The sequence below is a fragment of the Drosophila hydei genome, unplaced genomic scaffold, assembly GCF_003285905.1.
Source record: "Drosophila hydei strain 15085-1641.00,03,60 unplaced genomic scaffold, DhydRS2 tig00000283-arrow-arrow-pilon, whole genome shotgun sequence".
Taxonomy (NCBI): domain Eukaryota; kingdom Metazoa; phylum Arthropoda; class Insecta; order Diptera; family Drosophilidae; genus Drosophila; species Drosophila hydei.
Genome location: NW_022045702.1, coordinates 1,445,191 through 1,459,297, shown reverse-complemented (window position 1 = coordinate 1,459,297; position 14,107 = coordinate 1,445,191). Strand labels below are relative to the sequence as shown.

Sequence of the window (14,107 nt, the reverse complement as noted above, 5' to 3'; positions counted from 1 at the left end):
CCGGAAAGTAGTGTAGTGGGGCGTGGCTGGGGTGGGGATAGGAGTAAGAGCAAGGAGTAGGGGTTGGAGCAGCGCTGTGACTTGGGCTGGGGCTGGGGCTGGGGCTGAGGCAACTGCAGCATTGCAAGATATTAAGAACGGCTATTAAGAAATCTGGCAGGCCATTAAAACGAGTGCTCAAATATGATTCGATTGCATTTTATATTTCAAATACCCTGCAGTATGCACAAAATGGAGAGTTGTTATGTGCAAAGCAGAGAAGCATTGTGAGAGCGGGTAAAGAGTGAATTTGCTTGAAGAATAATTGTGACTGATGGCTATGAATTGAGGGAGCAATAAAGAACATATTAAGTATACGCAGATTGAGCGGAATACTATTAATTTTTAATAAAAGGCACTAGAGCTTTTATAGACTGCTGTAAAATAATGTAAGTGACAATGCAGAGGCAAAAAGCTGAATAAGACCTAGTTGATAGAACTAGGCGAGAGAGAGAGCGTCAATGTCAGTTATGATTCTAGCTTTAACTACTGCAAATATGTACTCTAAGTGTAATTGAAAATCATAGTTAGAAGTGAAGTATAATCTGAGAAGTTGCTAAGCATATATACACAATACACTCGACTATATGCGGCGTATACTTAATGAACTAGGTAAGTAGAAGTAAAGTTAAGCCACACCTGTTAGCCACATTGATGCTTTAAAGTCCATCAGTTATATGCTGCACAAAGCCAAATAACACTAGCTAAATAATAAAAGTCTGCAATAAATATAGAAAATATTAAGTATACGTCTTGTGCCGCTCTATAAATTTTAGAATATATATTCTCACTCTATCTTATTTACAGGGCATCTCTTAGTTGTGCTCGCCTTTCAACTATCGCAAGTTGTTTATTTTCTGTAATTTATTTGCATTTGCGATGCGAATTGATTTTGCAGTTAGTTGCGAGTTACGCATACGGCGCGTACGCCGAGCCGCCGATAAGAAATCAGTTTACAAAAAATTAATGTACAATCGTACAACAGCAACAGCAACAGCAACAAAGTCGCACCAACTGCAGCTGTTGGCCATTCGCAATTTGTTGTCAGCTATTAGCGAGTGCGATTTTTCATACGCTATTTGGACTGATCAGAGAGCGGAGCTCGTTTAGTGCACAGTGCATTTGCATTCGGGCGCTGGCAGGGGGCGGCGTGGAGCTGTGAATGGTTATTCCTACACCTACGGCGAGATCTTTCGAGTTGACTGTCAATCAGTTCAAGCTGCTGATTGATAATCACGTGCGTGCGCAGATTTAGAAAGGAATCCGTGGGAGCTGCAAGCTGGGAACTACGCACCAATTGCATAATGCAGCGCATATGCGAGTTAATTGCTAGCAAATTGCTGTAAGTAAGACAATTAAGAGAAGCCACAAGAACTGCAACTGCGACCGCAAACTCAGCAAACACAATGGCTGGCAAACTCTTTCCGGGCAACTTTATGATTACAACTCATTTGAAGCCGCCAACTAATTGATTTGGCTCGGAGTTTTCTAGTTTGAGTCTCGCTGGTGGCAACAAGTGGTTGTTGTTGGTGGCGCGTGACTGATTTCTGTGGCACTGCATCAAGTTCGAATCGAGATCGTATCTCACACTAGCCAAGTCTCAATGCTCGAGTCTCTGCATGCGATTCTCAAGCAGCCGATTCGTTAGCCGAAGCAGCTACGAAGCCGACTGGACAGGGCTGGGCGTTCACGCTTTTGATTCGCTGTTCACGCTCGTTGATTGTTGTTGTTGTAGCTGCTGTTGTCGTGGTTGTTGCTGTCGCATTGTCTATGTGGTTTTCAGAATATTTCTCAAGTTTTTGATTCGGTATAAATATGCCCAGTCGCGCTGCTGTTTAAGCATAACACACTCAACTCTTCAGTCAAGTACAACCAACCAACCAAACCAAACCAAGCCAAGCAACATGTTCAAGCTGGTAAGGATACGCAGCACGAGCAGCCGATTAGCAGTGGCTTAGACTAATCTCTTTTATCCTTTAGATCGCTGTACTCTCTGCCCTGTGCGCCGTTGCCAACGCTGGCGTCATCTCCCCCTATAGCCATGGCTATGGTCTCGGCTATGGCTCAGCTCTGGCGCCCGCCTATGCTCCGGCTGTCATCTCGCATGCTCCGATTATCAAGAGCTATGCCGCGCCCATTGTCCACGCTCCAATTGTGAAGACCATCCCATTGGCCACATCCTATGCCAACACCTACAAGGTGGCCACCAAGGCATACCCCGTGGTGCATGCCGCACCCATATACCATGCAGCGCCCGCCGTTGTGGCTGCACCTGCTCTGCACACCACCTCCACCTACCACGGACATGGCGGCTACGGCAGCCTTGGCGGCTATGGCAGCTACGGTCTGGGCTATGCTGGCTATGGACATGGTTATCTGCACTAAGACTCGACTCCAGCCACATCACTCAATGACAACGCACAGGACCACAACATCCGCAACATCCAAAACATCCGCAACATCTACACAACTAATCGGGTAACACCGAGAGATTCTGTGAGAGTTTACTCAGTACAATATTCGAGGCTTTGCCGCTGATAAAGCTAAGAACCAACATCATTTTCTACATTTATGTGAGAGACAGAGACAGAGACAGAGAGAGAGACACAGAGAGAGCGAGATGAAAGATCAAGTTATTATGCTGTATATAAGTTTTTTTGTTATTTTGCAATGCTCGTGGTTTCGACTTATAAGAAAATAAAAACGATTCAAAACTCTTAAACAATAGATCACCTTTTACTGCATACACTGCGCAAAAAATTGGGCCAACTTGCGCTTTGACTTATATTAATGTGAACGCCAATTGAACAAAGCTGCGAAAAGTTTTGTTGCTAAACACAAGAACTTAAGAATATTTTAGCCATGGCATTTTTGTTCTGGGTGTAAATTACACTGAGAAAATGGCAGTAGTTGAAATTTGGTTTGAGCTGCTTTGATAGAATGAACAGTGCATGAAAGCCAAACAAAGCTGGGAATAATAACTGCAAATTATTTTAAGAATGTTTTGATATTGCTGCTTGTTAACTGTAAAATACACTGTGAAAAGTGGGCACTGGGTTAAATGTAGGTTTAATTATATATTATAATGAGAGCTTGAGCTGAAGTTGATGAAGTCAAAAATAAATATATTAAGTTTTTATATAATAAAATTTTCTTTGAATATTAAGAAAAACTTAAGGCTCAGATTAGTTAAATATTAAATATTAAATATTAGTTAAATATTAATAAAAAATAGATTAGTTAAATATTTCGACATATAATTGTATGAAATAAGGGAGTCACATATTTCTCATTATTTCTATATAAAGCTTAAAATAAATAAATTAAAAATTGGAATAAAATTTAAGAAAAATATTTAAAAAATGCAAAGATTTTTTGAGATGAAAATTAAAAAAAAAATTATTTTTGTGTAAAATATATCCTAAAAAATAGCTAATTTGTATATGCCGTAAAGTATTTTTAATAGCATACATACTATTTTTTTAAATATATATTTAATAATATATATTATATATTTATATTGTATATTTATGAAATTCTTCATTTAAATATTTCAAGTTCTCTGCCTGAATCTCATTTAAAATCTAAATTTTGTTCGCCTATCATAGTTTTCACTTTTCCTCTCAGTGTAATTCCTTTCTATGTCTCATAAGTTTTCATTGCTTTTTGCATATATCCCAACTTTTCGCTCAGTGTAATGCGCAGTTGTGTTGAAATTTGCTTGGAAAAAATGCATTAAAAATGCCAACGCCTCGCAATTATGCCGACTGTCAGTTGATAAATAGCAAAAAGGGGGCGACAAGAAGGTGGCAAGGAGTCGGTGGGCGGTGTCGCAATGTGGCAAGTGGCAAGTGGCAAGTGGCAAGAGTGGCTGCAATGAAAGTGCGTTGCGAGTGGAGCAATTGAAATAATTATTTATTTCATAGCCTGTTCAAGCCTCAAGTGCCCAGTTTTTGAGTTGATTTGGCAATCGAAAAAAGTCGAGCAAACGCAAAATATGTCACATAATTTGTGTTGGCCAAGTTAGTTAGTTGGCTTATTAAACTTTAATAGACCAAGCCGAAGCCGAACGAGTTGAGCTAGAAGACTAGACTAAAGCCAAACTAAAACAGCATAAACAATATGATTATTGTCTTCAGTCAGCTACAATGCCATGCATTGTGGTGCTGTGTGGTGCTCAGCTGGCCTTTGCTTTAAATGTACAATAATTGCAGATTTTCAGATATACAATGCGCATTATCGGCATAAATTATGCCTCGGCGATCGTAAACTATAATTTTATTGGCGAAGTTGAAACGAAACGAAACGAAATGTTGACACCAGTCGAATGTTTGATTGTTGGATCGGTTGGCCAGTCGAGCGTTGAGCGTTCAGTTAAGGCCGCACCACAATTTGGCAACGACCTTCAGAGAGCGAGCTGTGGTGCAGTTGCTTCGATTGCTGGTGGGTCGCTTCCTACTTGCGCATTTGCGCATTGAATATTCAACCAAGCGCAACAATTTTGTCTCTGCAGCAAATGCACTTTAAGCCGCGGCCCGGGGGCAAGGGGCGTGGTCTATGGCTTGCTCTCATGGCACAGTTAACTCCCGTTGCTATTTCCCACACTGCGAGGCCACAGCGAAACACCTGTTCGCAGCTTTTGAGCGCAAAGCCAAAGGTGTCTCTCACTCTCTCGCTCTCCGAAGACAGAGCTCGAGTGGCTTTCCCGCCAGTCGAGTTAAGTTCGTCAGCTTAAAAGTATTCCACACTCAATTCAATTATTCATGTTGATTTGTCAGCTACGTGCTGCGCATGGCATTTGCCAATTACATCAGTGCAAGGACCTTCGACCACAAGGCAAACAGCACAAGGCTTTGCGGCTGATTGCGACTGCGTCACATATGCAATTAAAAGCACATTCAATTGCCGTTGCAGAAATAGTTGCAGCTTACGTGCGACATGGCACATGACTAGTGGCGAGTTTAATTACTGCTAGTTGTTGCAAGGGTCATTTAACCAGCGCTGTGCTGCTGCCCAACTGATCCTGGCCCTAGGAAATGCTAACAAAACACGCGTGGCCCACGTCCTCTAAGGGTCTCTCGCCTTCTCTCTCTCTCTCTCTCTCTCTCTAAATATCTATGTAATCCCACCCTTCAACATTGACCTTGAAGCGAACGTTGACTCTGCTGGCTATACCCTGGAGTGCATACCAGCAGGGTATATTGTTTAAATCTTTTTTTCTCTGAGACTTGAGTGCCTTTCCACCATGTTTATAAAACCAGAGTATTTCTCACTCAACTATTAACATTTGTTGCTGCTTATACCCTGTAAGAGATGTTAGCCAAGGGTTGGTTGTGCCACATTTAGCTGATCATATGCTTAACTTAACTATTAGCAACTGTAGCTTTAATAAAGTTTTATATCAGGTTTTTACAACAGCATAAATATATATTTGTATATCTTCAATAGAGTCAATTTCTTTACATTATAAATATATGAATTTAACTCACAAAACTTTTGCAATTTTACAAATGAGCCTTAAACTATATAAGTATACTTAATTTAAGCAAAATTTTGTTTTCATTTCAGCTATAGAAATTGTTCTAAATTTTAGAAAGCTTAGCCAATTACCAATTATTTAAAAATAGTTTTAAAAATAATTTTTAAAATATTTTTTTTTAATATTTAATTTTACAAATAGTAAAACAAAAGTCTATAGTTAAATTTAAATTACAAAAAAAAAGTTGTTTGTTTATTAAGCTTGCAAAAACTATTAGAAATCATGCCAAGCAACTGCGTAGCTGCTCCTATTTATAGAGCTGCTTGATGAACTACGCAAAAGTGCAACACACTAAGCATTAGATTAAGTTAACACTCTGGGATTTGTTGCACGTTAAGCTGCAACACGCGAGGCAGCTGTGGCAAGCGGCAAGTGGCAAGTGGCAAGCGTGTTCAAGTGGGTTCAATGCCAGCGCGGCACACGCGGCGTATGAGCAACATTTACCAGGCACACACACATACTCACGCCCACTGTCTTGGATGGTGTGGCAGGGGGCAATTGCCAAACTTCAAAAGCCAAAGCAATACGTGTGTGTGATGGAATTTTACGCTGCGTGAACAACGTGCAACGCGTGCCACAAGATGCCAAAACAGGTAGCGCGCACACCACGTGTCCTCAACTTAAAGCGCTTTGCCACTGTTGGCAACAGTGGAGCAGCTGTTGCCAAAGGCACTTCACGGCGACGGCATGTGCGCCACTCAAAGAAGAGTGAACAAAAGAGATTGAGAAAGAGCAGAGCGGGATGGAGAGAGAGTGAGAGAGGAGTAAATGGAAATGGGAAAAGCATGCTCCACTTGGAATACATTAAACATATTGATTTCTGATAGGGACCCACTTCGTTATGCTAATTTCTGTTGACAACTTTTTTCTCGCTCTCTGCAAATGGAAGCTGGGGTGGCCACGTGTTGCGCATTTGGCAGCCATTTAATTGGACTCGTAAGCAATCGACTGCCAATTTTACGAGTCGTATTCATTGCATACTTTCGAGTGCCACGCTTAATGTATTTCGGCGTAAACTGCTTCGCGGCGCTGGGCTTAAAACCGGGCACTAAGCGATATATTTGTGTGAAAATTAATGAAGTGGGGTATGCTAGCACTTGGGCAAGTGTGTGAAGATGAAGAATATGGATATAGCTTCATATGGAATAGCAGCAGAATATTTAGTTAAAGCCGGCACGGAAGGGCTCATTATTATACTACTAAAAGCAAAATACTTTCGACTTACGAGTAATATATATTCTCTTATGATATCACGTTGATTTTGAGAATTGAGAATATATGTTAAAACATCGATAATATAAACTAAAATCTATTTCCATTTAGATTCGATCCGTACTCTTCGATGCCAATGCTCCCTTCCGCTTTCGCAAGCCTTTGTTAATAAATATTTCTTTTGTGTATGATTTCAAAGACTTGAAGACTTAGAGACTCTCAAATTGGTATTCAGTTACTCCTATAGCATAGACGCATATATAATACTTAGTATTTGAATACTAAACCCTATTTTCCTAAAAATTTATTTGTAGAGACTAAGCCGGCCCACCAAGTTTTTCACATCCATGGCAACTCTTATTCAATGCCCATTTTCTATGCACAGTATCCTCAAGTCGCGCACTCCCGTCTCTGCCATCACTTCTTATTTTTTTCTTAATATTTTGGCATTTATGAGCAGCAGGGGCCATCAATCACAGTCGATATGGCATGAGCCGTGAAACGTGCCTGCAATTCCTTTCGGAACTGGAACTGGAATTGGAACTGTGGCTGCGACTGCTATGACTTGCCCGCACGGCCACAACCTAAGTCAACTTCTAAAATAAATTTTATTGCTCGCTCTCTACCTTGCGCTGTGCCTCTGTGGACCCCTCGTGGGGACAGTGCAATGGGATTGCGAAACGTGTCGCGTGCATTTGGCATCACGATTTGCTTGTCGATGGGACGTGGCCCTTGGCTGCGTGAAATGCTCCCGTAATGGAGTTTCTGTCACCTACTGCGTAACCACTAGAGTAAGAGTATAAAAACCTGTGATGTTTAACCAAAACAATTCATTTGATGTGAAAGTCTTTGATTGTTCAAACGTACCCATAAACGCGTATACAAATCGACAATTGCCGTGCTTCGAAATGTGGAAGATTGTGAGTATTTTGGCTGCTTAACTATTACAGCATTTTAATAGCGAAAGTGGGGAGCATCTTCGATCTCACAAGCTGATATACCCAAAAGACTGCGTGTTCTATTTCTGTGGTATCTCAGCTATGAGTAAATGGAGATAAAATCTTTAGAAAACCTAGATACTTTATAAAAACTTTTACCCATCGGCAAGTGAGGCTCAAGTTTGCCATGCTTTGACATCACTGTTCCATAACACTGTTCCATACCACTGTTCCATACCACACTTACATACCATTGTTTAATACCACTGTTCCATACCACTGTTCCATACAACTGTTCCTTACCAATGTTTCATACCACTGTTCCATAACACTGTTCCATACCACTGTTCCATAACACTGTTCCATACCACTGTTCCATACCACTGTTCTATACTACTGTTCCATACCAATGTTTCATACCACTGTTCCATTCCACTGTTCCATAACACTGTTCCATACCACTGTTCCATACCACTGTTCCATACCACTGTTCCAAAACACTGTTCCATACTGTTCTACTGCATTTTATCGTTCTGTTATTTTATGCTTCTCATTCTAACTCTCTCTATCTCTTGCAGCTCGGTCCGCTGTTCCTCATCTGTCTCTCTTCATCCATCCACGCCAGCTTCACTCATGGCCCACCCGCACCCGTTGCTGTGCCTGCTGTTTACAGCGCACCACCTACGCTAACCTATGCTGCTGCACCACCTCCGCACGTTACATATTCAGCACCACCACAATACTTTAAATACGCCACACCACACATTAGCGCCTACTCAGCGCCAGCTCCAGTTATCAAGTATTCGCTGGGTCCACCTGTAACCACTACAACCACCACGTACTCTGGATTTGCTGCACCTGCACCGCCACCACAGCCTGTTGTACACGTTGCACCGGCACCACAGCCAGTTGTTCACTACTCAGCACCACCGCCACCACCACCACCGGCAGTTATAGTAGCCCGCTATGCTCCACCGCCACCACCTCCACCACCGGCAGTTGTTGTAGCTCGTTATGCTCCACCACCTCCACCACCACCACCAATCACCTACCACGCACATCCTTCCTATACCCGTTTATCCGTTCATGCCCCACCACCTGTGGTCACCTACGAGGCGCATGCTCCAGTTCCGGCCGAGCTGCCATGCGACACCAACGCCTGGTGAGACCCGTCCGACACAGACATACCACACCATATAGCTATAATTATGTTAATTTCAATGCTAATCGAGGGGCAATTAATTAAGCGAGAATTTATAAGTCTACGATTAATATTTGTTGATAACAAACATCTTCCGCGGAATTCATACAACATCGTCGAGAACGCCAGCGTGTTTAATTATGCGACGGATGGTGCTTAAGATAGCGCCACCACCACTAACATCACCAACACCACCAAGAGCACCACCACCACCGAAAAATGTGTGAGGAATCAACCACCTGCTGTGAGAGATACCGTAAATAAATAAAAATATTATTAATGTAGCCAACTGACGTTCGATTGACCCACCTCAATGCGAAATTCATTGAAGCTGTCAGCGTTAAGCAAATCGAAATCCATCAAATGGGTCAACCATACATAAGTATGTATATATATGTATATATATTCGATCCATGCATAAACATAGCCAACGATTTTATTAGCACAAATTATAGCTGAATACATTTCGGAGGAGGTCAGCCACTCCACGAATCTCTTTTGTATGCTCGTTCAGATATTAGAAGCGAGTATATTGGCTTCAAGACACTTTAAATTTGGAATAAGTTTGTGAATAACTGTATTAGACGATTCCCTGTTAAGATTTCATATCATTGTTTCATTTCACTATTTCAATAACATTCATCTGCTTTATATCACATGTTCTATTTCAGCATATTTCATCTGCTTTCATCCACTGTTTCAATACCATTCAATCAATATAATCTGCTTTATTCTCATGTTCCATTTCACAGTTCCATACTGCGTTTCAGTTCCAAGTTTTGTTCTATTATTTCATTTCCATGTACTTTTTCCATTGTTTTATTAATATGTTCAATTCCACTGTTCCATATCGTTGTTTGATTCCACTATTCAGATTCTGTTTGTTCTCTTGCTCCATTTCCTTTTCATTCCACTGTTAAATATACATAAATGTTCCAGCAATTGTTCAATTGTTTTATATAAAATATTTTAATAAATTTAGCAATTTTTCTGCTCTGAACAAGTATCGCGCAGTCGTTAACATTCAACTGCCTCGTTCCTACATTTTCAGTTATTTGCTTTTGGTTTTTATACCCTGATCCCATTAAAAATGGGAAATCAGGGTATAATGGTTTTGTGCAAATGTATGTAACAGGCAGAAGGAGGCGTGGCAGACCCCATAAAGTATATATATTCTTGATCAGGACGACAAGCCGAGTCGATTGAGCCCTGTCCGTCTGTCTGTCTGTCCGTCTGTCCGTCTGTCCGTCTGTCCGTCTGTCCGTCTGTCCGTCTGTCCGTATGTGTGAACGCGTGGATCTCAGCATCTATAAGAGCTAGAGACTTGAAATTTTTTTTGTAGGTCCGTGTATAGCACGCGCAGGTCAAGTTTGTTTCAAATATTCGATAACTATTCGCATTTAATTGTTATCGAATAAAAACATTATTGAAATGCAGTAAATAAATTATATCTCGAACGTCTTAAGAGCTAGAGCTTCCAAATTTTGTATTTAGTCTTATGTATATTTTATGCAATTTTGATTTTTGTTGGATTTTGGATACCGGCTCCAAATTCCCCCAAATTCTTAGAATTTAAGTTTAGTTGGAACTAGGGCCATTATGTGAAGGCGTTTGCATCTCAACCAAGCCAATAGGATATGTAGATCATATGCTGAAAATTTCATTAAAATCCATTAAGTGAAACAGAAGTTATTAAACAAAACGTTTGGCCAATTTGCAAAAGCACATGTCAGCAGCGCCACGCGCACGCATTTTTCCTATGCGTGTGCACACATACATTCAAATGCGTGCATTCTTTTCTATTCCAAGAATTGAAATTGCGATTGAATTGTGCTGAATTATTAGCTGCTACTTATGTTCAAATTTGCAACATCTCGCATAAGAAGGGAAGTGGCTGCGTTGGTAGAGACGCCGCTCGTATGCAGCTTGGGCCGGGTTCGAGACCAGTGGAGATGAAATGTTTTTATTGTTCTATTTTTTTTTTTAGTTATGAAGTGGCGGTGTTGGTAGAGTTTGTGCACGTTGCGCAAATAATCCGGGTTCGAATCCTGGTCTCGCAATGTCGATTTTTATTTGTTTTCTTTTTTTTTTGAATACTCGATACAAACTACGGAAAATTTAAAAAAAACTCAGAGGACTGGGATCAGGGTATCTCCTAGTCGGGCACCCCGACTAGAGCTTTCTTACTTGTTTGAGTTAAAGATTGAGATTGGGTCTTCGGTCTTCGGTCTCGGCGTGCTGCCGTCAATTTGTTGTTCGGGGTTGCCGTCTTAATTAAGTTCCCAAACAGCATTAACTAAAGACCTATTAGCCTGCCAACGAGCAAGCTCGCAGTCTCTGCCTGCGTCGCAGTTGGCGTCGCTGCCATGGCACTAGCCAATTGGCTGACCGTCTCGTAGCTGATGTCACACGACTGTCGCTTTGTGTTTAATAAGCCCAAATCCTCAACTGTTCAAATGCTCAACATGCTGGCAAGGTGTCGAAATTGCTGTAGTTATTTTATTTGTTTGGCACTAAACGCTGCCCAGGTGCGCACCTGCAGAAGGGGGCAACAAGCAAGCGGCTCAGATGGTAGCATCTCTGCTTAGCTTAGCCTGCGACTTTTATGTTGACAGGCTAAGATAAATTGAAATGACTGTTTATTGAAATCGGTAGACTTAGATAAAAAGCTGGGATTTACCCTGCTAACCCAATTAAATATATATTTATTTTTATCACTTTTTAATATTCTTTAACTAAAACTTATTGCCCCTTAAAAATTTCCTTAAATTCTAAGCACACTTTCGATAGCTATGCAATGCTCGTAGAGTTAATTAACGTTAGCTCTGGCTGGAATATTAAGCAACCGATTAGCAGTTACTCGACATTAGCAGCTAGTTAATAACCCCCTTGGCGACGACCCTGACTGACTGACTGAGAGCCTGAATCGATGCGGCCTGTTGCATAGTTTGGATGCCAATCGAAATGACCAACATTGATTTATATGCAAGGCAAACCAAATATTATCAATAGACGCTGCTCAATAGCCAGAGTAGCCACAGCAACAGCGACAGAGGCAGAGGTGGCGGCGGCAGTGGCAGCGCCAGCAACAACTGGCAAAGCAGCTCATACAAATAGCGAACAACTTAGCACAGAAAATATAAACAGAGTCAAAAAACAACAACAAGAAAGACAACAGAAACAGCAGCAAAAGCAACAACAAGAACAACAGTAAATGCCAGTAGTAAATGCCTGCAGTGGAACGATGCCATTAAAATAAAGCAAAATACAAAAGCCCAAAAGGTAGAGAGAGAGAGAGAGTGAGAGAGGAGCGCAAGAGCGAGACAACAACAACAACAAACGGTTAAACAGAAGCAGAATAAATATGTTAAGCGCGCAGAGAGCCAGCCGCCGCCACTAAGCTAAGCTGAAAGTCAAAATACTTCTGCCGCCAGCAGCGACGCTGGCAGCGACAGCGAGCAGAGGCAGCAGGTAGCGGCAGAAGCACAAACGCATTTTGTTTTCTGTTTGCATGCCCTGTGAAGCAGGAAGCGGGTATGCTGAGTTGAGTTAAGTTTGTTGATAACGCAAAACTTCAGTAAATAACTAAAATTTGATGGAATTAATAAGCTGAAAATATATATTTGATGAAGTATATAGATATATATAAAGAATATAAATAACAAAAAAATATATGTATATATTTTTTAATAATTGTATTACTTATATATAATTAGTTTATAATAATTATATAATTTATGTGGAACTCCAACTACTATATAATAATAGCTCCGCATCTACTCAACTTAACTGAACTTAACTGAACAGGGTAGCTGGTAGTCGAGACAGACGTTGCTCAGCTCAGGCCTCACTTGTTTGGCTATGTGCTAGCTCTTGGACTGGTCGAGTCGTCATCGCGACTGTTCGACGGCTCACCTGCTGCCTCGTTCGTCTGCCCACCTGTCCGCAGGCAGAACTCAACTGAAGCTCAGCTGTGGCTTGGCGTTGTTCAGTATCTGAGCTATAAAAAGCATCTTCAGCTCGCGCACAAATTTTAATCAGCACGAAAAGCTGCGCTCGTCCACAACTGAAACCGCAAACGAAACGCATTCGATAATTTATTGAATACTCGTGTTCAGGTGCAATAAAAGTGAAACAAAAAACCAACGGCACAAAAATGTCTCACAAAGTGAGTGTGCGTGTGTGTGCTTGTTGTGCCTGGCATGTGATCTAATCTCTAACGGATTCTTTCAGAAATCTGTGGTTCTGCTGCTGTTCTTCGGACTGGCGCTGCAGTTGAATGTGGTGCAAGCGGATGTGTCGCACCTGGACTATTCCTTCTCACCTAGCACTCAGCTGGGCGCCTACCATTACCCAGTGCCACGTGCCCCACAGCGGGCGCATCAGCAAGTGGCACGTCAGTTTGTGGAGCCAGCGCTGGAGCATGCGGCATTCACACAGGTGCTGACCAGCCGTGGCTATGTTTTCGGCGGCAACGCAGCAGCCGCCGCTGCACCACTGACAGCAGCAGCAGCAGCACCAGCAACAGGTCGTGCCATAGCCACCCATTCGGATAGCAATTCCCTAAATCTGAAGCTGCCTGTGCCCTTTGGCCTGATGCCTTTGAACGTGGCGAATTTGCCGCTGCAAGCGGGCGCCTCCTATGCCACAGTGCCGCACACCACCGGCCTGACCTCCTACGGCACCGCGCAAATACAAAGGCGCTAAGCACCACATAGCAACAGCAACCACAATTTATATATGTAAAATAGATTTCATAAGCATCGATTTTAGTTGATTTAACTTTTCATCACAGAGCCAACTGACTGTTTAACTACCTCTGTGACTGATTGAGTTTGCCTGTGTGTGAGAGAGTGTGTGTGTGTGTGTGAATCGTAGTGATAGGTATACGAAATATATAAATGCTATTAAATAAAGTAAAAGCTACTTGCCATTTAAAGCTCTCTTAAATTCAAAGATCGCTTTTTTGTGACAGGCTCATGACCATCAGACAAACCGTCGAACCACTGCAAAACTCTCCGTCTCTCGGTGGTGCACATTTGCATATCAAGAGTCGAAGGTCGCAGCAGCAGCAGCTACCACAAAGAAAAGAAGAAGACCACGTCTTCATCAGAGTCGATTGTCGATCGCACCTTTCACCTACGAGCTGCTACTTATCAAAGATCAATGTTTGTTTAT

At 41.8% G+C, this 14,107-nt stretch overlaps 2 protein-coding genes across 2 annotated transcripts; both read left to right on the top strand.

The window, feature by feature from the left end:
- Nucleotides 1-1,892: 1,892 nt before the first annotated feature.
- Nucleotides 1,893-2,691, top strand: LOC111604677 (cuticle protein 64). The gene is made up of 2 exons (XM_023322839.2): nt 1,893-1,955; nt 2,020-2,691. The coding sequence occupies exons 1-2, from the start codon at nt 1,944-1,946 to the stop codon at nt 2,422-2,424; spliced, it is 417 nt and encodes a 138-aa protein (XP_023178607.1). The 5' UTR covers nt 1,893-1,943; the 3' UTR covers nt 2,425-2,691.
- Nucleotides 2,692-7,698: 5,007 nt separating this feature from the next.
- Nucleotides 7,699-13,659, top strand: LOC115483024 (proline-rich receptor-like protein kinase PERK2). Its single transcript, XM_030223763.1, has 3 exons — nt 7,699-7,710; nt 8,307-8,890; nt 13,048-13,659. Exons 1-3 carry the CDS (start codon nt 7,699-7,701, stop codon nt 13,634-13,636), a joined length of 1,185 nt encoding a protein of 394 aa, XP_030079623.1. The 3' UTR covers nt 13,637-13,659.
- The last annotated feature ends 448 nt before the right edge of the window (nt 13,660-14,107 follow it).

Bases quoted from the DNA above. Each gene is read 5' to 3' on its own strand.
- LOC115483024 (XM_030223763.1), top strand. The intron at 8,891-13,047 runs GTGAGACCCGTC...ACTCGTGTTCAG, and splicing joins CCATGCGACACCAACGCCTG to GTGCAATAAAAGTGAAACAA.